Source organism: Centropristis striata, chromosome 13, assembly GCF_030273125.1.
Source record: "Centropristis striata isolate RG_2023a ecotype Rhode Island chromosome 13, C.striata_1.0, whole genome shotgun sequence".
Taxonomy (NCBI): domain Eukaryota; kingdom Metazoa; phylum Chordata; class Actinopteri; order Perciformes; family Serranidae; genus Centropristis; species Centropristis striata.
The window spans coordinates 1,502,586-1,529,593 of record NC_081529.1 but is presented as its reverse complement, the minus strand read 5'-3'; the positions used below and the strand labels follow the sequence as shown (position 1 = coordinate 1,529,593).

The 27,008-nt window shown below is 38.2% G+C and overlaps 1 protein-coding gene across 1 annotated transcript in view; it reads right to left on the bottom strand.

Moving 5' to 3' along the window:
• The window catches only part of carhsp1 (calcium regulated heat stable protein 1), a 34,721-nt gene that overhangs the window by 3,847 nt on the left and 3,866 nt on the right, over positions 1 to 27,008 (bottom strand). Inside the window, exons 2-4 of the mRNA XM_059348585.1 lie at positions 3,266 to 3,432; positions 2,085 to 2,193; positions 223 to 345 (exon numbers count right to left, since the gene is read on the bottom strand). Of these exons, the coding sequence (XP_059204568.1) occupies positions 223 to 345; positions 2,085 to 2,193; positions 3,266 to 3,356 (323 nt within the window). The 5' untranslated portion in view covers positions 3,357 to 3,432. The remainder of the gene's footprint in view (positions 1 to 222; positions 346 to 2,084; positions 2,194 to 3,265; positions 3,433 to 27,008) is intronic.

The window sequence follows — 27,008 nt, the reverse complement described above, 5'->3', positions numbered from 1 at the left end:
TCCGCCATGTTTTTTGTTCTGACCGCCGGGACCTTGAAAGTCACGTGACTTGGAACAAACCAATAGGAACAAATATCCATGGAATAGCCACGGGATATGACTGTCATTAACTTGCATTGTAGCGAAATCCGTGTCAGTTTCACGGAAATTTGAGTGATTCCGTGGCTATTCCACAGATTTCTGTGAGACCAGGTTCCCACAAACACATGCACACACACTTACTCTGAGATGTGGACGAAGACGTCGTTGCCCCCGTCTGATGGCGTGATGAAGCCGTGGCCTTTAGAGCGGGAAAAACATTTACACACACCAGAAAACATGGGACCCTCTGCTGCACGAGCCGTCCTGCAGGGAGAGAGACAGAGACGGAGAAGAAAAGTGAGTGAAGAAGAGCGTAAAATAATAAATGTCTCTCTTTTTCTGTTACATCATGATCATGTCAAACACAAGAGATTACTTGATTTGTAATTTAGTTTTTAAATGTAAAAGGAAGGCTAGTTTTTATATTTTTAATGAGTCCATCAAGCTGTGTTACTTGATTTTTAAATGAAAAAGTTGGGGCGTCATGATACAGATTCAACATAAAAAATCGCTCTAAATGGGCTTTTATTTTCAAAAAAAGTCAAAAGCAGGATTAGCAAAGTTGCTGTGTCCTCTTGGCCACTTACTGATTAAAGGGAAGTGGTTAACCCTGAAGTCAGCAACAACTTGTGTGCAAAGTCACGTTAATTGTGTGTGAGGACGGAACGATTAATCCTTTACTTTCTGACTGTGTGTGCACCTTTTGGATTTGTGCTTGCAAGGAAAATTGCAGCACAATATTTAGTGCTCTGGGTGAAGGTGCATGCTCTGACAAGCCCTGCCTGGGATGTTTCCTTATCTCAACAATCTGATCATGTTGCAGTGTCCAACAGAAACAGTAGTGATGATGTGAAACAGGGGCAACTTGAGTGAGCAGATTTAGCTTCTGTTCTGCCTTTAACTCCTTTAACCCATTGACGCCGGGAAAGCATTACCGCATTTCTACCATTGAAACCGGGAGCGCTGTTGCGTTATTCTACCATTAAGGCCGGGACAGCGGATATGTTATTTTGTAGTATTTGTATTTTTTTCCACCTATTTTCGGTCTCTTGGCCAATGAAATGCATCAGAACATGATCAGAATACATGCAGGAGTGTCGCAATGCATCATGGGACTTTTCCAGAACTTTAAATCATGGCGGAAGACGACTATAGCGGAGGAGCTCAGCAGGAAGTGACGGAAGAGATCTGATGAAAACAGCGCCGATGATTTTATTGCTGATCTGGACTTTGAACCCTCGGAACCAATCGACCAGATTTATGGATGAGGAATATGTTTTTAGACGACATATTTTCACCAAAGAACAGACAGATTTGTGGCCATCTGGAGATAATAATAATATTATTAATAATATATTAATATTAATAATAATAATAATAATAATTGATTGTGATGATGATATAAGAAATCATGACTGTTTATGTCTTATATTACTTTATGCGCCGTTGAGTACCCTGAAAAGTGCAATATATAAAATGTATTATTATTATTTATTATTATGATAATTATTTTATTTTTATTACAGTAGGCTAATGAGAACTATATCTATTTCTTCCAGTGGTCATATCATGTTTGCATCTTGCTAATGGGCATGTATTGTGTATATATTATGCATAGGATTTTTTATTCAGTCAAATGTAACATTTGCTGAGTTTGTTGATTTTTTTAAAAACTTTATTGAAGGTTTGGACAAATAAACTCAACTTCATATGAAAGCCACAGGTATAAGCTCTCAAATACTTTTTGAATTTCATTTCTATCTGCTACAGAGGCTGAAAAATCTATTATTTAGTAGGTGTTAACTTCAGGTTTTAGGGGGTCATTTGAAAATTGCCCATAGGTTTTCCAGGCATTTTTTTCCAGGCGCTTTAGGCCTTAATGGGTTAAGATTCAACAAGAGAACTTGTATGAGTACCAAATGAATCCAACAAGTGTCACTCAATACACTAGAAACATAGCAGCAGCAGTGTGTGTGTGTGTGTGTGTGTGTGTGTTTCCTCACGCTGAGCAGGTCCTGTTTCTGCGTGTGGGCAGAGGGCTGGGGATGAGGTAGCCTCTCATGGGGGAAGGTGAGCGGTCTCTGTGTCTGCAGGTGGGAAGATGCAGAGACTCTGACGGCACAAAAAACAGTTTGTTACATCATGACAAGAACCACACGGTACGGTACAGAAAAGTTGGGTGAACTCAAAATTTCAAGGCAACAAACTTCGATAAAATTTTAAGTTGGACAATTAAACTAAATATTTTAAGTTTTGTTTTTGAGTTTGCTCAACTCTGAATTCAGATTTTTGTCAACTCAACTGTAAGTTGTACTAATTTATAATTTAACATTGTAATAACTTTTAATCCTTACTTCTGCTAACTTCTGCAATTTGACAATTGTAACGCCGCTATGAAATGTTAGCTAATGTTGCGACCACAATTTTGAGTTAGCATTGATACGCTAATGGCTACTCTTGTAGCTGTAACAAGCAGCGCCGCTAGCATCAGTTAGCCGCTAGCATCAGTTAGCCGCTAGCATCAGTTAGCCGCTAGCTGTCGCTAATGACCGAATTTAACCGCTTTCCCGCATTTCCCAACAAAGAAATAAGAGTTATCAGAACTATTGTCCCTTGTTGTGAACCCCAACTTAAAGATATAAGTAACAACAACTCACCAACTTGTTTTTGAGCAGACAACTGGCTTCCTTTGTTGTGCTAACTTACATTATTGCCCTAAATGTCAATAATTTATATTTCCAAGTTTTACCAACTTAAATCACTGTTTTAGGCCAAAAAATACAAGATGGCTTTTTTGCAGTGCAATTCTCGAGTCCGAGTCAGTCTCGAGTGCCTAGTGTTTGACTTAAAGTCAGTTTCACCAAAGATGAGTCTAGTCATCAATACCAGAATTTGAGTCCAAGCCGAGTCCGTGTCTGAGTGTCTGAGTCAGCGAGTCCAAGTCAAGTCAGTCGAGTCGAGTCCTTAATATTGGCCTTCGAGTCAGGGATGGAGTACTCGAGTTTGAGTCTAGGACTCAGCACTCCACCCTTGACACAAACACAAATTTAAGGCTAACGTTAGCTTCGGTTAGCTAGCTTAGCTTTCACTTACTTTTCTGGGCAACATGTTCTCCAAACTAAACGACAGTTGAGGTTGTGTGTCAGTACCACAAATTACGGCAAGTAAGGCGTTTAACCTTTACCTGGTGGCACACGAGAACGTGGGGATCCTGCAGAGGCAAGCGGAGGGGTCACTGGTCGTGACCCCTGGATGGGCGTGGCCTGAGATGACATCACAGAAAAGGTGGAGTCAAAGGGGAGGAAAGACGGGGGAGGGTCAGGAAGTCAAGAGGGAGCAGATGTTCAACTCCTGGAGAGAGAAAGACAGGAAGAGATATTAAGAATCTTCAACTGGTTGTAATATTGATTGTAACATTTTGTGTGGTAGTTCACATCCTTCACCATGGCAACCCTAACACAGTAGTTCTCAACCTTTTTGAGTCGCGACCCCCAATTTAACATGCATGTTGTCCGCGACCCCCGCTCACTGAACACAATCTCACGCACAGTCCAGATCACCCAAAAAAGAAACAAAATGACCAAAAAAGACACAAGATGACCAAAAAGACACACAATGACCAAAAAAGATACAAAATGATGCAGAAAAGAAACAAAATGACCAAAAAAAAGACAAAATGACTTAAAAAGACACAAAATGACCAAAAAGGAAACAAAATGACCAAAAAAAGACACAAAATGACGAACAAAGACACAAATTGACTAAGAAAAGACACACAATGACCAAAAAATACACAAAATGATGCAGAAAAGAAACAAAATGACCAAAAAAAGACAAAATGACAAAAAAAGACACAAATTGACTAAGAAAAGACACAAAATGACCAAAAAAGGAAACAAAATGACCACAAAATGATCAAAAAAGATGTAAAATTACCATAAAAAAAATACATAAATTGACCAAAAAAAGACACAAAATGACCAAAAAGACTAAAACACATTAACACATGAACACTTTAACACAGTGGAGACAGAGCTGACTTCCAAAATGATTTGGCGACCCCCAGAAATCATCTTGCGACCCCAATTGGGGTCCCGACCCCAAGGTTGAGAATAGCTGCCCTAACACACTGGATGTTGATGGATGTGGTGAAATCTTTGCTAACAGGCATTCTTGGGAGAAAAAGACGGTTTATATTCCTGTCTGGTCCCACACTGATTCCAAATGGCACAGCTGACCACACACACACACACACACACACACACACACACACATGCACACACACACACACAGTGAGAGTAAGAGTGTCATTTTAAAGAAGACATGTATTGGTTCAGTTTCTTGGAGAGCATTATCTCCACCTCAGCCCTGAAACACTGAGTCTGTGACCCCGCTGGAGCAGTTCTCAGAGCCCTCGTTACTATGGCAACACCAATTTAAGGACAGGCCAACCCCACTACGACCTGACGGAGACAGAGAGGGAGAACAGTCTCCTCATTTACCTCGGCGTGGGACTTACATCATCAGTAATGACATCACAAGCTAGAAAACATCCATTGATCGAACTTTCTGTTTCTAGTGTATTGTTCAAAGAGAAGAGAACAAAAACATAAGAGGGGGGAGAGAGAGGGCGGTCAGACAAATATAATAAAAGGGAAACAATAACAGAGTTACCAGGAGCAGGTTCATGGGCTCACTTCAATATTTCTCAGGATTTTTCTTCTGTTAGAAGGACGGGTGGGTGGGACTTTCCATTATACAGGTTTCCAAGAACAGGATTAAGTTACCATCTTAATTTCCACAAAGAACAAAAACAAAAGTATTATCAAAGCACTTCATGAGGCTGAAGCAACTGCAATATTTTAGGTTACTACAGTTTATTTTGACTAAACTTTTCAGATCTCTTATGTAAAGGAAACGTTGTTCACGACTCCAGAAAATAGGACGGGCCACGGATCCATATGACTTAGCAACGGGAAGAAACTAGTCCACTCAGCTGATTGAACTCTCCGGCTCAGCTGTTAGCAGGAAAGCTAATGTTATGCTAGCAAGATTCAAAGTCATCCAGCCATTTTATAATCTTTATATAATAAATGAAAATGTTATTTCAACTTGCTGACTTTGTCTAATAGTTTGGTTTATGACCAAATATGCTAAATTATTGGCATTGCCATCAGCTTCGGTTATATTTTGTTTAGTGCTCCAAATATGGACGTAGTCTCTGTGATGTCACTCATAGATTTCTGAAGAGCTGATGTGAAGCTCACATCACATGTTGCCATCTTGGCAGTGGAAGGTGTTTAACAACCTGTGATGGAACCCGTCTGTCATTCAAAGCGGCCATGTTTTATCATTCTCAAAAATCCCATATCAGTAGTAGTCTAGACAGATTTCAGAATAAAGGCCTTCTATAAGAAGTGAGGAGCATTTATGGGTACAAGTCAGGAACCGGCCTACCTTACAGATCTCAAGGGTTCTGAGTCCAAAAAAAAATGGTTCCCAAACGAAATTTTGAGTTTTTGACCTTCTAATTTGTATCAAATAGCCACCAAATTGCCCATCTTGCTCAGTCGTTGGACCATTTCCCCTTAGTTTTTTTGTTAGTAGGCAATCAAAGATGAGGAAATTAAGTTTCTGGATCTATAGTCTAGAGTCAGAGCAAGGATATAGTGGAGGCTCAGTGGCTTTTTTATGTGTATATATATATGCATAAATACCAACTGGAACATTTAAAAGTAATATTGATTGAATATTTAAGTCGGCCTTAAAAAATGACACAAATAATGCTTAATTTCACCTTAAAAGTTGATATTTTGCATATATATATATATATATATATATATATATATATATATAAAAGGCACTGAGCCTCCACTATATCCTTGCTCTGACCCTAGACTATAGATCTAGAAACTTAATTTCCTCATCTTTGTTTGTCTACTTACAAGAAAACTAAGGGGAAATGGTCCAACGACTGAGCAAGATGGGCAATTTGGCCGCCATTTTGATATGCAAATGAGAGTCAACAACTGAAAATTTCGCTTGGGAACCATTTTTTTTTGGATTCAGCACCCTTGAAATAAGTAAAGTAGGCCGGTTCCCGACTTGTACCCATAAATGCTCCTCACTTTCACTTTTTGCACTGATATCTTTGACCAGGACAGATGATGAAGAGCTGCAGCACCATGTTACAGAAGTTTACAGATTGGCTGGTGTAGATGCTGAGTAGGTCTTTTATCACTGGTAGCTGTGAGTGAGAGATTTATTCAAATTGCTCTCCATTCACACAGCTACACACATTGGCAGCAGAAGCCTGAATACATGTTATAGTTTCAAAGCAAAGAGCAGAGTGAGCAGAATGTCTGATCCATCTTAACTCAATAGACATGAGGTTAATGTAATCACATCCTCTCTGGACACAATGCTTCCTGCTGGAGGAGAGCAAGACAATAACTGACAACACAAACACCAGCAATGTGTGTTCATACACTTTTCAATCATTTATTTATTTATTCAAAGCCTGATCTCTCCAAGATGATAGGATAGGATGTGAATCAACTCAAACACACTCAGGATTATCGATTTAAAACCACTGGAGACATGTCAGTGAAACAGGAAAGCATTAACAGGCTAACTGCAGATAAAACAGCTTGTTGAGAACAACAACAGGGTCCCTGGAAGGAGCACAGAGGGAGGAGGGGATTGAAATGGAAAACTGGAAGATAAGCAAGAGATAATGCCCTCGGGAGGCTCTGAGCACATGATAAGGTGAGTCCAGATTTAGCCTATGGAGGCTTCGTCTTTCCTGCATGCTGCTTTAGAAGGACATGATGATCTTTGTCATGTTTTGGCACCTTACCATCTAACTAGCTGACCATTTACCTGAGCATAGTGTAGCTCTTTAGATAGACTTTTTTGCTTTTTAAGTATCTCTTGATTTCAGTCGATCCCAGAAGGATATGAATGGATATCAGTTTGAAACCCATTGGGAAAGAATTGCAAACTATCTTGGTGGTTCATTCACGGACCCATTAGACCAGCTGTTCTCAACCTTTTTGAGTTGAGACCCCCAATTTAACATGCATGTTGTCTGTGACCCCCGCTCATTGAATTTTGGAAAAATAATGAGGCAGACAACAACTAAAACATCTCTCTGACCAAAATGACCAGATATTACATAAAAATTAAGCAAAAAAGGACTCAAATTGACCACTAAATGACCACAAAATGGCCCTTAAAATTGGGTAATTTTGTGTCTTTTCCTACAAATGCCAAAGTAGCAAGTTATAACTTTACAAGGAGTCTCTGGCTTGAAGCTGACTGTTCTAGTTGTTGTCTGCTTCATTATTTGTCCAAAATACGTCGTATCAACTGAGTTTGTATGATCTGAACTGTGCCTGTGAGATTCTGTCGCGGGGGTCGCGAACAACATGCATGTTAAACTGGGGTTTTCCAAAGTGTTCCAGAGCCCATCTAGTAATGTCCTTATGAAATCACATCATTCTTTAATGCAGTGCAGGCTGATAGATCCAAGGTGACAGGCATCCAATTTTGTTTTTTGACCCTGCCCCTTAAGTGCAGAGATTCTCTGAATCTGAATCTTCTGATGATTTTATCAGTTACATATGTTGAAATTAGGGGTGCTCCGATCGATCGGCACGATTTCCTTAATTTTGCAGGATCGGCGATCGGCCGATTCCTTTACGTCAAAACGATCTTATCTACCTAGATAACCCTCTCCATTTGTTTCTTCTTCTACAGTTTGTTTCTTCTTCTACAGTTTGGCATCTAGCCGCCACACTGCATCATCAAATGTTATGCTGCCCCCGTGAGGAAGGCACAACTTTTTTTTCTCCCAGATATGATGAACTATTCGATTTTTTATGATTCAATGACTATTTGAATATTCGAAAATCGATGCCCTCCCTAGTTGTCTGTATGTTGTACAGAACAAAAACCACTTTATGGTTGCACCCCTAGTTGAAATCCCTATATTCTTTGCAAGTGTGCTTTGAGAGGCATTGCTCTTAAACTGTTGGATAATTTGCCCATGCAAACAACACAACAATATTGTACAACTTCTCTATCTTTTGCTGCCCATGTCCCAAACTTTTTAAAATGTGTTGCTCCACACTACATTAGCAGGTACTATCATTACACACCTGAATAGGCTGCACTGTGGGTAACATATGAGCCAAGTGTTCCAAGTTGCCAAGTGACATTATTGAGGAATAAATTAAAAAATATGCATAAACATGTAAGGTGAAACAAGAAAAGCTGAGTCATCAGAGGTGTGAAACAGGAAGAGATAAAGGTGCCGGGGGCTGAGAATGAGAAGGGCTGTAGAATGAGGTCAGACATGATAACAGGCTGTGTGTTTGTAAAAGTTGCCACCTAGAATGTGAATCCATACATAAACACAGACAACCGCGCTGTTGACGTAAGAGAGCTTCTGTGTAATTTTCCTCCTGGGGAATATATGAGCTCAGTTACACAACACTGTTCAACTTCACTGAAAAGAGACTTGATCCTGTCGATTGTGGAACTAACTCAAGTGAGGTGATACTGTAAAGATAAGTCAAGGAGTTCAGTGTTTTATGTTTTAGCCCCCGAAGAGGCATGAGGTTAGTTTTCATAGTAATCTTGCATATTTAAATACTCAAAAATGAACCCAATATAGAAATGTTCTCTAATCTATGGTATATTTTATTATGGCTTATACAGTTTGCTGTTTAACAAATTTGATATTTTATGTTTTTAAGCGACAAACATATATTGTACATATATTGTACTTGATTATAATAATATAATATAACATATTGGATTGTACAAAACATACGGTCTTTAATGAGATAATAATAAAATAGACTTTCATCCAACAAAAGCTCTGAGAGTCTGTAGGTAGGTACAGATGTGCCTAATATCAGCATTGATTAATTAAGGATCACTACTGTAATAGTTGATTCAGAGCTTTGGCAACTGCAAATTTCACACACACACACACACACACACACACACACACACTCGACAGCACTGGCCTGGACCTGTGTCATATGGAATTTTCCATGATAGTTCTTTCTAATCACCACAACACCCAAGACCCTGCTGATACAGCACATACCAGCCCAGTGGGGCTCACACACACACACACACACCATGTGATGAAGCCATTATGCTGTATGACCATGAATCCAGACTCCGTTCGCTGGTTTAGAGTTTCAGTCTGGAACTCTCTACAAGTCTGGATCCATTCAACTGAAGCTGCATTCACACAGAGACAACCAATCCCATCTGTCCTTGACATTTACCTATCAGTGCTTGTATGAGCTGATACTTTGTTAGTTTGTTTGTTTGTTAATGGATTCATGAAACAAAGTAATGTGACTGTAAGAGTTATCAACCCATTGCCAGTCTATAAAATGACATTCTGTCCTCAACACAGATCCTCTGCCACACAGGAGAGAGGTTTTTTTTCGTCATGCTTCAAACTTAATCTCTAAATCAGCCTTAATTGACTGTGAACTGATTGCTTTCAGATTTATCTGAGCTGTATTGAGTAGCTGCTGATGCAAACCAAACATTTCCCATTGATGAGAAAGCCCAACTTTGTAGGCGAATATGTGTCTCTTGTTGTGCCTATGCAACAAATAAATAAATAAATGCATAATGTATCTCGCGGACATGTGTTTTTTTGAGGACGCTCCAAACCAACACTCCAAACCACTGCAGGATACACAAGGCTGATGTTATGCTTTTACGTGTGCGTAGTTAAAAGCAAGTATAATTGAGCCTTTAAAGCTCATAAACAAGTCAGAAGAAGGACTTCCCAAATGTGAAATGGGTCAATCTGAGTAGCATGTTAATGCACCAAATACAATGGCCTTAGATATTTTTTGCTTTGTTTAACTGGTCTTTTGTAAAATCTTTAAAGAGTTGAACGAAGGTGTCTCTGTGGGAGGGAAGTAGTGTCCCCTCCCATCCTGCTGAGGGCCAGAAAAACAGACAAAATTAACAGAATTGGGAGAGAAAAAGGAACTGTGGAGGAAATAAAACAGAGGAAAGGACACACCATGGTGTGTTAAAGTGGTGAGAAAAAAGCCAACATCCCTTAAACTTAACATCCCATACTCTCTTCTCCACCTGCCTTTTTTTATTCCCTATCCTCTGTTCACACGTTCACTCAGTTCCTCATTCACCACCGGGGAAAAGAGAAAGGAGATGAAATGTTAACAAGGACAAGTTGACACAAAGAGAGCTACAAGCTACAACCTTCTGGAGGTGATAGGAGATGTTTCTAAAGCCCAGGTTACATTATTTCACCTAAAGGTGTGTCTAAATGCTGCAATTACCAATAAGAAGAAGTTTAAAGGGATAGTTTAATATTTTAGAAAATACACGTAGATTTGTTCATTTAACTTAGCTTCCCCCTCACACAATGCTGACTGATACTAAAAAGAACATCTGTAAAATTATCCAAAAGAAACCGCCTTTAAATAAGCCATTGTGATATCACACTCATGGGTTACTATATAGAGGTAGAAAGTGCCACGTCCCGCTACTAGTCCTACAACTTGAAGAGTTGCAGGACAAATTATATATCAAAACGTGCGGTTTGATCGGGATCGGTGTGCTATTACTTTTCTCTACAGAATATGAATTTTACTGCCCAAAATTTTGCATTGAAATGAATGGGACGGCCGAAAAAAAATGAGCGAAAAAGAACAATAATTGGAGATATTTAACCGTCTACTTCTCCGGCATAATTTCACCTAGAGACTCCATTTAAACTTTAAACAGTAGACACAAGTCTTGTGTATCGGTGTATTAATCCACATTTCGATAGGTCATATAGTTTTTTATCAATCCCTGTTCAATGACCATGATCATTTTTGGAGAAATTCTGAGATTATAATGGGTGTGTATTGCACGGAATGTTCGTGTCAGAGTGTGTGACATCATCGCCAGAGTGTAGAGGGAGAGAAAAAACTGTCAAAAAATAAATTTGAAAACTGCGCTCCAGGCCGCAAATTCCACTCTACAGAAATAATTTATACATAGAAACGTAGGAAAATTAGTCTTCTCACTCACAATCCTCTGGTAAAGCTGTCAGAGTTATAGTTTGGGCGTAGGACGCACAGATGATCCACCAACACCACCAACAGCCTCATTGGGTCCCATATTAAAAACGCAGGAAGATTTCGGAAAAAGGGAGATTTAACAGTTTTTTTTAGATCGCTCTAACAAAGCTATTTTTTTATTTTTCTTAAAAAACAAACATATGTAGACGTTCAGGAAGAACTCAGGACGCTCAAAGTGAAGTCGGATCAATGATAGGTATTATGGTTTTGCCAAAAATGCTTTCTGTTCGAGGCCAGAAATTCCAGTTTGTCAACCTCTGCTGTCACTGTGCCGAAACAGGTGTCAGTTAATTCTCTTGATTGCTTTGATCTGATTGCCTTTGATCTTTGATGTGATTACAGTTACAGATACACACACACACATGCGCGTAAGCGCGCACACTCCTCACACATGCATACATATGCTTCAAACACACACACAGGTAACTTTATGTGATTTTAATTACACACACACAAATGTGCTACTCCAGATACACGTTTCACACTCACACTCACACACACACACACACACATTTTGAGTTTAAAGGGCATAGTTATAAATCTCTGAAGAATCTCATCATAGTGTACACACACCGGCAGTAGCCCCCGTGGCCCTTTCAGAATTTCCCCAGAGGAAATTTTCTAGTTGATCATTAACGTTATAGATGCTAGAGTTGGCAGGTTTTTGTACTAATAATGATTATATCCAAATTCGATTTATCTGTTCAATTTTTAATCAAAACAGCTGTTTTATCCATAAAATGTTGATAGAACATAGAAACAATAGTGCAAAAAAAACGACATAAATTATTGTCACAGTTCCACATGTGCAATGCATTCTTGTTATTTTGGACCAGAGAAAGGACAGCTGATGGTCGGCCTCATTGTGGCGTATGAGGTGTTAAGCAGTTAAAAAGATGATGCAGACGGAGGTTGTTAGCAGCTGCAGACAGGTTATTGAGAAGCTCGGATGGACACAATGAGTGAAAGAAGCTGCTTTAGACACATTATGCAGCCAGTGTTGAGCACTGGAGGCAGAAAGCATTAACCTTAACCACAGACGGCCTATTATACGGAGCTCTTTGTGCGCCTGGAAGGCAGCGTGGGCGTGAGTGTGTGTGGTCATGTGTTTGCCTCTGCAAGGCCAAATGTTGTAAGCGTGTGTGACAAAAAGAGACGGTCCTGATCCTGCAATTTGATGACTCACACTTGGATGTGCGTCAATACAGTTATCTGCTTTATTTCAATCAGCACACATTCATACAGGCTGAATATACACGCTGAGGTTCACACCAGCAGCATCTCCTCCCCCTGGACTGGTTTGCATGAGGAACATGTCTGATTGCATGTACACTTCCAGATAACTGGGATCCAGCTCTTTCCACTGTTAACCCATTCATGCCGGGAAAGCATTATCGCATTTCTACCATTAAGGCCAGGACAGCGGATATGTCTTTTTTTAGTATTTGTATTTTTTTCCACCTATTTTCGGTCTCTTGGCCAATGAAATGCATCAGAATCATGATCAGAATACATGCGGGAGTGTCGCAATGCATCATGGGACTTTTCCAGAACTTTAACCATGGAGGAAGACGACTATAGCGGAGGAGCTCAGCAGGAAGTGACGGAAGAGATCTGATGAAAACAGCACTGATGATTTTATTGCTGATCCGACTTTGAACCCTCGGAACCAATCGACCGGCATTTATGGATGAGGAATATGTTTTTAGACGACATATTTTCACACAGATTTGTGGCCATCTGGAGATAATAATAATATTATTAATAATAATATATTAATATTAATAATAATAATAGGCTAATTGATTGTGATGATGATGTAAAAAAATCATGACTGTTTATGTCTTATATTACTTTATGCGTCGTTGAGTACCATGAAAAGTGTCATTTGAAAATCACCCAGAGGTTTTCCAGGCGCTTTAGGCCTTAATGGGTTAAATCAACTGAAGAGTTTCTGTGACTGTGATGTGTTGGCACTAAAACTAACTATGACCTGCTCTTGAGGTTGCCTCAGGGCTCCAGATTATAGAACACGCCATACAGGACTTTCACGGCAGATTAAGTCACCACTTCTGCTGATTTTAAGATTACTGTAGTGGTTTTTTATAGCTTTTGTTAGAGCCTCAATCCTCAATTGTCAGCACCTTTTTTCCCCTTTTTTTGGAGTCAAAAGCAAACAGACTTTATTGTTGCTTTCATATAGTTTCTTATTAATCCTCCTGTTACACTGCAAAAAAGCCAACTTGTATTTTTTTGGCCTAAAACAGTGATTTAATTTGGTAAAACTTGGAAATATAAATTATTGACATTTAGGGCAATAATGTAAGTTAGCACAACAAAGGAAGCCAGTTGTCTGCTCAAAAACAAGTTGGTGAGTTGTTGTTACTTATATCTTTAAGTTGGGGTTCACAACAAGGGACAATAGTTCTGATAACTCTTATTTCTTTGTTGGGAAATTCGGTCATTAGCGAAAGCTAGCGGCTAACTGATGCTAGCGGCTAACTGATGCTACCGGCTAACTGATGCTAGCTGCGCTGCTTGTTACAGCTACAAGAGTAGCCATTAGCGTATCAATGCTAACTCAAAATTGTGGTCACAACATTAGCTGACAAGGTGCTTTAAAAAAGACATTCAGACATTACGCATATGTAATAAGTAGCCTAAAAATATAATAAATAGTTTAAAGGTAAAAGATGCAAATGATGTGTTATTGTCTATTTATGGTTGCTGTGGGAAAGAGACTATAATAAATATAATAATAATAATGACTCAATTGACCTCGATTTGCAATATAAAAATGAAACATTTTGCAAAAAGTCTTGTAATATCCTCCAATAACACTTCAGGGTTGATATTTTCAATTTCCAGGAGTGCTCTATAAAGGGTTAAACTGAAAAACATTCTGCTTTTATATACATTTTACAGGATTTGTTCAGGATTTTTTTTTCAAATGATCCAAATATAGATTAAAAAACTAAATTTACTTTTAAATGTAGTATATTTATTTAGTCATCAATCATTTTCTCTGTCATTCTACCCTAGCCAAAATAATAATAATCGCCAAACTTTTCTCACATAGTTTCTCATTATATTATCTGATAAAAAAAAACCAACAACAACAGAACAGGATATGAAACTGCTGCTTCCGCCCAAAGCAGAACTGTTTTGGATATTACGCATGGGGAATTTCTCCATTTGGTTTTTGTATTTTCACTGATTTGCTCATAAGTGTTACATTCAAATAAGAGAATGAGCAAGAATTTTTTTCTGATCATTATCCTTAAATTTTGCTTATTTAACCCATAAGAACCCACGGTGACACCCATGTAACAAACACTTTAAATATTCTAGTACAGGGTCTCAAACTCAAATTACCTGGGGGCCGCTGGAGGCAGTATCAAAATGACCAAAAAGTAAATGACAGAAAGTAAATTACTTAAAAAAGACACAAAATGCAAGAAAAAAACCCGAAATTACTTAAAAAAGACACAAAATGACAGAAAAAAACTGAATTACTTAAAAAAAGACATAATTACTAAAAAAAGACACAAAATGACAGAAAGAAACTAAATTACTTAAAAAAAGACACATAATTACTAAAAAAAGACACAAAATGACAGAAAGAAACTAAATTACTTAAAAAAGACACAAAATTTCTTAAAAAAGACACAAAATGAGAGAAAAAAACCAAATTACTTAAAAAAGACACAAAATTACTTTAAAAAGACACAAAATGACAGAAAAAACTAAATTACTTAAAAAAAGACACAAAATGACAGAAAAAAAACTAAATTACTTAAAAAAAACCACAATGATCTGTGATATATCCCCCATAACTTTCCTTTATGGATAACTGGGTCTGGGTTCTTATGGGTTAAAAGGAGTTTTAGGGGCTTTGAGTGCTTGATTTAAGCATTTTAAGTGTCTAGATGAGGATGATTCATTTCATACGTAAAAATCAAACAGAGTAATGGATAATTTATTCATACGGGTGCTTTCGGTTAAGAAGTGGGGAGCACGGCCTTTGATCAAACTATATATTTTCCCCTCGTTCTGTTATTAACCTTTGAGTTCATGGAAATTAAACTTCCTTCAGCTGACTTGAAAGAAAGCTAAATAATTCCTGATGGCGCGAACACAAAGAGACGAAGCTCTTCAGGACTCAAACCAACGTTTTGTCTTAAGGCTGAAATGTATAATAGCTGTTAATTAGCACGTCTTTCTTTTATCCAGTTTGTATGGTGGCTTATTTTAAGAGACACTGTGCTATTAAGACTTGCCAGTTGATGAGTTTGTTGGATTATACCTTTCCTTGTTGATAATGTTCTTAGTCCACCATATTTTAAGATCAGTCAGATGCAACAATCATGATCTGATATCTTTGCCATGGTTCACTTCTCTCCCTGTTTCCCTCAGTCAGACAGTCCCTCCCTCTCCTCAGGGTGTCACAACCAAACCTGACCACCTCCACTTCCTTCCTGCATCCAGCAGGAAAAAGGAAGCACCTCATGTCATCCTGTGCAGTCACCAGAGAAGGAAGTGATTTAGCTGCTGAGGGTGTTATATATCTGGGCCTCTCTTAAAACCCCTAATAATACAATCTTCTCATCATTGTAGCATCTTTCAAAAGCAATAAATAAATGCAATTTAACTGTTTAACTACAAGAATTGTTTAACTACAAGAATTGTTTTGTCAAATAAGAGTAAATTCTCAGTCTATTCATCTCACTTCAGTCTTTTTATTTCTCCACAATGAGAGTCAAACCCACAGACTGACCAACAAAGTATTCAGTCAAACTGAACTGATATCAAACATGTTGGACGACAACAACTGCAGCATTTTATTAAGCTTCACTATAGATTCTTTAGAACTTCTAGTTTCATATGATACCAGTATCTATAGTATATTCCTAAAAGTGAGCCCGCTATAGCCTCCGAAAAAAAAATATAGCTAAAATACTGCCGGCCCGCCGGCCATCGGAACGCTAAATATCAATACTTTGCGGTAGGGAAGAAACGATCGATCGGCGCCGATTTCCTTAAATTTGCGGGATCGGCGATCGGCCGATTCCTTTACGTCAAACCGATCTTATCTACCTAGATAATAGGCCGGAGGCCGGCTCGTTAAGAAGAGCCGCTGTTAGCGGCAGTTAGCTACAATTAGCTACAGTTAGCTCTGTCGCAGTACAGTGTGTATGTGCTGCTGCGCAGGTGTTCACTTAGCGATCTCTGTTTGTCCCGCCCATAGACTGCCGTGGAAAACCCTCTCCCCTGTTTGTTTCTTCTTCTACAGTTTGTTTCTTCTTCTACAGTTTGTTTCTTCTTCTACAGTTTGTTTCTTCTTCTACAGTTTGGCATCTAGCCGCCACACTGTATCATCAAATGCTACGCTGCCCCCGTGTGGAAGGCACCAGTAATACAACTTTTTTTCCTTCCAGATATGATGAACTATTCGATTTTTTATGATTTAATGAATTTGAATATTCGAAAATTGATGCCCTCCCTAGTTGTCAGTATGTTGTACAGAACAAAAACCACTTTATTTATGGTTGCAGTTTTTTTGTTTTGTCCTGTAAATTGTTGCTATTTATTTTAAGTTCAGTATTTTATTAACTACCTCAGACATTGTGATTTCCTTTATTTGTTAAAGAAAAATACTGCTGTGTTATTGTTTTCAATAAAATAAGATTCAAACATTGAAGGTTCAGTTAGTTCAGAGTTATAAAAAAATCGGTATCGGACAAAATCGGAATCGGCAGGTCAGGCTTTTTAAAAATCGGTGATCAGCCAGAAAATTGCAATCGGTGCACCCGTAGTATCTATAGTATATTCCTAAAAGTGAGCCCGCTACAGCCTCCGGAAAAAAAATATGGCTAAAATATCATCGGAACGCTAAATATCAATACTTGCCGGCCATGAATCGATACAATATTGCCACGCAAAATATTGTTATTCCATGCTGTATCGATTTTTTCCCCCACCTCTACTTCACATCGAGTGTATTTCATTCCACAAAAACTAGACATGCAACAACAAACTGAAAGAAGAAGAAAAACCCCTGACATGCTTCCTGGAACGGAACAAAAGGCTTCTTTTCTTTCTCTTTACTTTGCTTTTTTCTTTCCTTGTGATGAGAAATATGATACTGGAAGGAAAAAAATCTATCTGGTGAGAATAATAGATCCTGAAAAAGGTCCTTTGCAAACACGGTCACACCACATTACTAGATACGGCTCAATAGATCCACTTAATGGAAGATGTTTGTGTTTCTCTGTGGTCGCCATCACTCACTACTGGGAGGAAGGCTTCTATCAGCATATCACACTGCATTACATCATTAAAATGTGTCTGGGCTGAACTGGAACAGATCCATTACAGCTCTGTGTTCACTCCATCAGAGAAGCAGACACTATGAGGCAAAGTGTTCTGAGACCACTGGACCAGACTATTACCAGAAAACTGCCTCTTCTGGCCTGCTTATGATGTCATTTCATCATTTATTATACTTTAATGCAATTAATATCAAGTGTTGGAAGTTTTCAAATTTCAGTAACTGGCGACATTTACTTCTGCTTCAGTAATATCAGAGAATTCAGCAAGAAACTGTAAATTTAAAGCCGTTTCACACCAGTGTAATGTGAAATGTGGCACAGAAAAATGGAAAATCTGCATGAAAATATTCTGCATGACAACTAGACAGTACAGTATGAAGCTCTGGGTATTTTCATGCAGGAAAAAGCCAACTTTTCCAGCTTTATGCCCGACTTCATAGGAATGAACGGGGCCCCACCTCCAATGTGCAACAATTCTTCATCTGTTCAGCAGAGTTCAACCTTCTAGTCTAGACGGAATGTCCAAAAAGTGAAAGTGAGGAGCATTTATGGGTACAAGTCAGAAACCGGCCTACTTTACTTATTTCAAGGGTGCTGAATCCAAAAAAAATGGTTCCCAAACGAAATTTTGAGTTTTTGACCTTCTCATTTGCATATCAAAATGGCGGCCAAATTGTCCATCTTGCTCAGTCGTTGGACCATTTCCCCTTAGTTTTTTTGTAAGTAGACAATCAAAGATGAGGAAATTAAGTTTCTAGATCTATAGTCTTGGGTCAGAGCAAGAATATAGTGGAGGCTCAGTGTCTTTTATATATATATATATATGCAAAATATCAACTTTTAAGGTGAAATTAAGCATTATTTGTGTCATTTTTTAAGGCCGACATAAATATTCAATCAATATTACTTTTAAATGTTCCAGTTGGTATTTTGCATATATATATATACATAAAAAAGACACTGAGCCTCCACTATATTCTTGCTCTGACCCTAGACTATAGATCCAGAAACTTAATATCCTCATCTTTGATTGCCTACTTACAAAAAAACTAAGGGGAAATGGTCCAACGACTGAGCAAGATGGGCAATTTGGTGGCTATTTGATACAAATTAGAAGGTCAAAAACTCAAAATTTCGCTTGGGAACCATTTTTTTTTGGACTCAGCACCCTTGAAATAAGTAAAGTAGGTCGGTTCCTGACTTGTACCCATAAATGCTCCTCACTTCTTATAGGAGGCCTTTATTCTGAAATCCGTCTAGACTATTCAGTGAACACTGAATATCAACACACCAACTTATAAACCTCAGCCAAGCATAAAAACTTGCAAACATTTTTTTTGAATCTTCTGCTTTTTCAATCAGGTTTATTTACGCAGAAATTAAAAATACTCATATAAACAGGTAGATGGAAGTAAACCTATAGTAACTGACCTGAACGACAACACACTGCAATGAGTGAAGAGTGACACAAACAGAGAGTTTAGGTGTAGAAACAGAATGAGACAGAGAGAAGATGAGGCGATATTCCCTTCATTTGTTAGTCAATAGTGTCCCTGTTACAGCAGCAGCAACAACAGAGCTTCCATCAGGCTCTGGACCAGCTGACTGGTTCGAAATCACAATAGCTGTTCTCTTCCCTCAGCAATGAGCCGGACATAAATGAGACAAGATACTAATGCCCCCAACTGGAGTTTGAATGGGAAAACTGATGCTATTTACAGTCTTTTCTTAACTACAGAGGAGTAAAATGCAGACGTGTAAAACTCTGTGTGTCATTTTAACCTTTTACTTTCACAACTTGCTTTACTGAATTACAACATGTTCAAACAACCTTCTCAGGTATATTCTCTACATTGGTGGTAGGTTGTGAAATCATGGCCTTTTCTATTATGTGTCTGGGTCAAAGTGACCTGTTACAGTCTCACTGTGTTGGCGGGAGTGAAGTTGGCCACTTTTTTAGGTACACCTGTTCAACAGCTTGTTAATGCAAATATCTGATCAGCCAATCACATGGCAGCACCTCAATGCATTTAGGCCTGTAGGGATGGTGAAGACGAGCTGCTGAAGATCAAAGAGAGCATCAGAATGGGGAAGAAAGGTGATTTAATGCAGTAGTTCTCAACCTTTTTGAGTCGCGACCCCCAATTTAACATGCATGTTGTCCGTGACCCCAGATCATACAAAAAAGAAACAAAATGACCTAAAAAAGGAAACAAAATGACCAAAAAAAGACACAAATTGACCAAAAAAGACACAAAATTACCAAAAAAGACACAAAATGACCCAAAAAAGACACAAATTGACCAAAAAAGAAACAAAATGACAAAAAAACGACACAAAATTACCAAAAAAAAGGAAACAAAATGACCAAAAAAGACACAAAATGACCAAAAAAGACACAAAATGACCAAAAAAGACACAAAATGACAAAAAAACGACACAAAATTACCAAAAAAAAGGAAACCAAATTACCAAAAAAGACACAAAATTATACTTTATTAGGTACACCTTGCTAGCTCGTAAAATGTCCGGTGAGTGTATAACCAAAACACAAACAGCAGTTCAACCAGCAACTCTTCCTCAAACAATTCTGGAAAACAATTCAGCGTTATTCATGCTGTATGTGAGTAGAAGAGAAACAAGAAGTTGTTGGTTTAAGTGTTTAACCCTCATAGCCCAACAATCAATTTGAAGTCTGTGTTCCTTTAAATGTTGGAAACAGTGTGTGTTGGGAAACCTTTCTATCTCTGTGTGGGAATCAGACTACAGGCTCAATGACCTCTCCCCACTGAGCCCTAACACCAGCTAGTGTTACAACACGTTCATACAAACCTTATGAACGCTGAATAAACACTCCTCCATACACGTCCTCCAAACCAAACAACCTTTAAAAGTTGGTTTGCCTGTTTATTCCGATTAATTGCTTCTTTCATCAGTGGTGAAGAACACCAGGAGCTATTATTATTATATTATTAGGAGTATTTATGAAAACAAACTCATGACCGGTGGGTAATTCCATGCCAAATAAATCTGTGCCCCCCTAAGATTCCAGTGCACTGCTGACTCATCATTAAACAAACAGAAAAGAAACAAAATGACCAAAAAAAGACAAAATGACTAAAAAAAGACACAAAATGACAAAAGAAGACACAAAATGACAAAAGAAGACACAAAATGACAAAAGACACAAAATGACAAAGAAAAGACACAAAATGACCAAAAAAGACAAAAATTGACCATAAAATTATCAAAAAAGACCCAAAATGACCAAAAAAGACACAAAATGACCAAAAAAAAAGACATGAAATGACCAAAAAAGACAAAAATTGACCACAAATGATCAAAAAAGACCCAAAATGACCCAAAAAAGACACAAAATGACTAAGAAAAGACACAAAATGACCCAAAAAAAAGACATGAAATGACCAAAAATGACAAAAATTGACCACAAATGATCAAAAAAGACCCAAAATGACCAAAAAAAGACACAAAATGACCAAAAAAGACACAAATTTACCAAAAAAGACACAAATTTACCAAAAAAGACACAAAATGACCAAAAAAAGACACAAAATGACCAAAAAAGACACAAATTGACCAAAAAGGTCGCGACTCAAAAAGGTTGAGAACTACTGGTATAAAATACAAGAAAAATGTGGCGACCATGAGTTCCCACAGGGTCCTGATATATCCTGATATATCCTGATATATCTTGTCCTCTGGGTTATATCTGTAGACCTTGGGGAGAAGTGGGAAGAGTGACAGATACTGAAATAAACGATGCAAAAATGACAGCTAAAGAAAAAAAATGTGGTTGAGCAGAAGAGATAAAGTTTTACTCTCTTGGGAGGTTTAAAGGAAACAGTTAAAATAATCCAATGGGGGGAGGGAGACACAAGGAAATAACAGCCAAAGAGATCCATGACTTTGAAGACTGTGTGTGAACAAATGGATTGGATTATTGCATTTAAAATAGAGTGCAGAAGTTCATTAAACCAGCTATTCTCAACCTTGGACCCTGGAAGTCAGCTCTGTCTCCACTGTGTTAAAGTGTTCATGTGTTAATGTGTTTTAGTCTTTTTGGTCACTTAATGTCTTTTTTTGGTCATTTTGTGTCTTTTCTTTGTCATTTTGTGTCTTTTTTTGGTCTTTTTGTGTCTTTCTTTGATCATTTTGTGTCTTTTTTTGGTCATTTTGTGTCTTTTTTGGTCTTTTTGTGTCTTTCTTTGATCATTTTGTGTCTTTTTTGGTTATTTTGTGTCTTTTTTTGGTTATTTTGTGTCTTTTTTTGGTCATTTTGTGTTTTTTTTGGCCATTTTGTTTCTTTTTTTGGTCATTTTGTTTCTTTTTTGGGTAATTTTGTGTCTTTTTTGGTCATTTTGTGTCTTTTTTTGGTCTTTTGTGTCTTTTTTTGGTCTTTTTGTGTCTTTCTTTGATCATTTTGTGTCTTTTTTTGGTAATTTTGTTTCTTTTTTGGGTCATTTTGTGTCTTTTTAAGTCATTTTGTCTTTTTTGGTCATTTTGTTTCTTTTCTGCGTCATTTTGTGTATTGTTTTGGTCATTTTGTGTCTTTTTTGGTTATTTTGTTTCCTTTTTTGGTCATTTTGTGTCTTTTTTTTGGTTATTTTGTGTCTTTTTTTGGTCATTTTGTTTCTTTTTTGGGTCATTTTGTGTCTTTTTTGGTTATTTTGTTTCCTTTTTTGGTCATTTTGTTTCTTTTTTTGGTGATCTGAACTGTGCGTGTGAGATTGTGTTCAGTGAGTGGGGGTTGCGGACAACATGCATGTTAAATTGGGGGTCGCGACTCAAAAAGGTTGAGAACTACTGCATTAATGTATTCTCATGTGGAGTCTGCGTGATCTAAAACACAGGATGGCAAACAAATGCAGCGAGCCCCGAACAATCCCTGTTACAAACAATGAAACCTGATCTTGTGTGTCCTGCGCTCTGGCTCATTTCTACTTCATTACATGTTTACTGTGCAGAACAGAGTAATATTACACCTCTGATCATAATAAACTCCTACAGGTGAGCTCCCGGGGAGTTCTGCTCCAAAAAGAGATGCTACTCTAGATCAGTAGTTCTCAACCTTTTTGAGTCGCGACCCCCAATTTAACATGCATGTTGTCCGTGACCCCCACTCACTGAACACAATCTCACACACACAGTTCAGATCACCCAAAAAAGAAACAAAATGACCAAAAAAGACACAAATTGACCACAAAATGATCAAAAAAAGACAGAAAATGATCAAAAGAAGACACAAAATGACAAAAAATGACAGAAAATGACCAAAAAAAGACAGAAAATGACCAGAAAATGACCAAAAAAGACACAAAATGACAAAAAAAATACAGAAAATGACCAAAAAAGACATTAAGTGACCAAAAACACATTAACACATGAACACTTTAACACAGTGGAGACAGAGCTGACTTCCTAAATGATTTGGCGACCCCCAGAAATCATCTCGCGACCCCAATTGGGGGTTTTGTCTGCAAAACTGGTGTCCTCCTGGAGCAACGCCATTATGTCGATATATAAAACAGGCATTAATGTGACCACCCCATTACTGAGAGGGGTCCTTCCAGAATCAGGAAGGACAGAAGAATCTCTGGACACAAGATCACTTCTGTCTCAAATATTTTCATAATATTACTATTTCCGTGCAGTGTTGGAACTGGTCGTCTTAAGGTAGTCCTTTGGTACAACGCAGTTTAAGCATTGATCTGAATATTTTTTTATCAATTTACATTGATTGATCATTGAAAATAATGTAAATTGATAAAAAATATTCATAACTAATATGCCTTGGGCTTATCTATCTTATCTGTCCAACATTCTCTGAATTAAATAATGACATTCTTTATTTTGTTGCACCGGTGGACACATTTTAGGACTACCACACCAAAAAGTTAATAATATGTGTATGTCATTTGACATTTATTTTTGAATTATTCTTTTTTTCACTTTGAATTTGAGTTCATGTCAACCACCCATATCCAAAGAAAGGCTATAGGCAGCCGTGACGTTGATGATGTTGGTGAGAGCTCAGTGTTGCTGCTGAAGCTCATTTCCATAGCGGGTAACTTAGAGAGTTACTCACGAACATGTAGAGCATGCAAAGTTTAAAAGATTATCACTTAATCATCTCACACAGCACAAAGTACCACCCTGTCTCATGCTCTCCCTTCAGACCTGTTTCCAAAAATATAAGCAGCTTGAGTGATGTGGAGATAAGAACAGAAAAGCCACCACACACCATTCCAGCCATATTTCAGTGTGACTGGGTGGAATTTTGCCCCGAGGTAAACCAGGTAATGTGTGTATCCACACACACACTAATCAGCCACAACAACATCACACACTCCCTCTGCTCCCGTTTTATCTTCTTGTTTTATCTCTGGAAACTGCCGTTAACATCAGTCTTTTTTTCACTGTGCCAAGCTTTGCCATTAAACAGTAAAGTCACGATACAAAAAACGATTACCCAAAAAAGAAACAAAATGACCAAAAAAAAGACACAAAATGACAAAAAAAGACACAAAATGACCAAAAAAGACACAAAATTACCCAAAAAAGAAACAAAATGGCCAAAAAAGACACAAATTACCCAAAAAAGACACGAAATGACCAAAAAAGACACAAAATGACAAAAAAAAGACACAAAATTGCCCAAAAAAGAAACAAAATGACCAAAAAAAAACACAAAAATGACAAAAAAGACACAAAATGACAAAAAAAGACACAAAATGACCAAAAAAAGACACAAATTGACCAAAAAAGACACAAAATTACCCAAAAAAGAAACAAAATGGCCAAAAAAAAGACACAAAATGACAAAAAAAAAGACAAAATAACCAAAAAAAGGAAACAAAATGACCAAAAAAGGAAACAAAATGACCAAAAAAGACATTAAATGACCAAAAAGACTTTAACACATGAACACTTTAACACAGTGGAGACAGAGCTGACTTCCAAAATGATTTGGCGACCCCCAGAAATCATCTCGCGACCCCAATTGGGGTCCCGACCCCAAGGTTGAGAACAGCTGCTCTACACTGGCCAACATGGGAGCAAAATTCCAGCAGCCAGGTTCAGAAATGTGGCGTAAAGCGTTCACTGGAGAGCGGAGGTTGTTCCAGCAGCAGATTATTTCCTCTTTCCTCTTTTGATTGAAGCGTTCAACAATCACTTATTGAAGTGATGCGTTCACAGACCTGCTCATGGAGGGTTTTTTCAACAGCCGCTGACCTACTGCCCCCTCTTGAATCTCTTTGCTCCCTCTTCACTTATTTATGCTCAAGCTTCTTTTTTCAATCTCTCTCTCTCTCTCTCTCTCTCTCTCTGTCTCTCTCTCCCTCATTATAATTGCTTTATTGCCCACAGCCAGAGCTCACATGGGACTATTACAGCACATCATATTGCACAACAACATGTACGGCCTTCACAACAAGCCCCACCCCCGACTAGATGGCTGTAAAAGCCACGACCATAAAAACCAGAGTGTGTCTTTAAAGTGGCCTAACAGCTCAGTTAACAGCACAATGGACAACAGAGATTTATGGTGCAGTTGACCAATGTGAAGATGTTGCTCTGCAGATTGCTACCTTTGGCCTGGTAATGAAACCAAGACTTTATTTGACTTTTGCAGTGTCATGTGGATGAGATATAATAATGCAATACTTTTACTCACATTGCTGCTTCACCCGTCAGGACAAAATGCCAATACTACACCAAATGCCATCACGTATAATTAGGGCCTCGGGGCAATCGCACCTAGCACTACTGTTATACTGTGGATTTCTTCTTCTTCCTCTTCCGGACACATTTCGTCCCGCTACTAGTCCTACAACTTGAAGAGTTGCAGGACAAATTATATATCAAAACGTGCGGTTTGATCAGGATCGGTGTGCTATTACTTTTCTCTACAGAATACGTCGCGAAAAACTGCTCAAAATTTTGCATTGAAATGAATGGGACGGCCGACAAAAAATGAGCGAAAAAGAACAATAATTGGAGATTTTTAAACGTCTACTTCTCCGGCATAATTTCACCTAGAGACTCCATTTAAACTTTAAACAGTAGACACAAGTCTTGTGTATCGGTGTATTAATCCACGTTTCGATAGGTCATATAGTTTTTTATCAATCCCTGTTCAATGACCATGATCATTTTTGGAGAAATTCTGAGATTATAATGGGTGTGTATTGCACGGAATGTTCGTGTCACAGTGTGTGACATCATCGCCAGAGTGTAGAGGGAGAGAAAAAACTGTCAAAAAATAAATTTGAAAACTGCGCTCCAGGCCGCAAATTCCACTCTACAGAAATAATTTATACATAGAAACGTAGGAAAATTAGTCTTCTCCCTCACAATCCTCTGGTAAAGCTGTCAGAGTTATAGTTTGGGCGTAGGACGCACAGATGATCCACCAACACCACCAACAGTCTCATTGGCTCCCATATTAAAAACGCAGGAAGATTTCGGAAAAAGTGAAAAAAAAAAAAGTTTTTTAGATCGCTCTAACAAAGCTATTTTTTCATTTTTCTTTAAAAAAAAAACATATGTAGACGTTCAGGAAGAACTCAGGACGCTCAAAGTGAAGTCGGATCAATGATAGGTATTATGGTTTTGCCAAAAATGCTTTCTGTTCGAGGCCAGAAATTCCAGTCTGTCCACCTCTGCTGTCTCTGTGCCGGAACAGGTGTCAGTTAATTCTGTTGATTGCTTTGATCTTTGATGTGATTACAGTTACAGATACACACACACACACATGCACGTAAGCACGCACACTCCTCACACATGCATACATATGCTTCAAACACACGCACGCACGCACGCACACACACACACACACACACACTTTGAGGTTAAAGGGCATAGTTTGAAATCTCTGAAGAATCTCATCATAGTGTACACACACCGGCAGTAGCCCCCGTGGCCCTTTCAAAATTTCCCCAGAGAAAATTTTCTAGTTATTATTATATTATTATTATATTATTTATATGACTTGGAGTCAGCTGCTCTTTCGTTGCAGTTGGTGAGAAGAAGACAATAGTCTCTTTCAGACTCTTCAGTCGTTTTAAACTGGACCAAGTGATCCGGCTCTGTTGGTGGAGCTGCCAAGATGGAAAATATGTGACGTAGTTATTTGTGTGACCAACACTCGGTTTAACTGGGGAAACACGCCTCCCACTTGAGTTCGACAGTAATCAAATTATGTTGCAGAACAACTGGTTGAGCATGTAGAATCTCTACAGTTCTTCCTACATCATTGTTTTGAATTCACTCTCCAGTGTGGTCTCTTATTGTGACATACTGCTGCTGCTGCTACAGCACTACCGTCTCTATCAACTTCGTTCCACAATGGATCCAGATGGGAATGTGAATTCACAGCTCGGCCTTGTTTCAGTTCAGTGAGTACAGATACGCAGTCATAGATAAAATAAAAAAA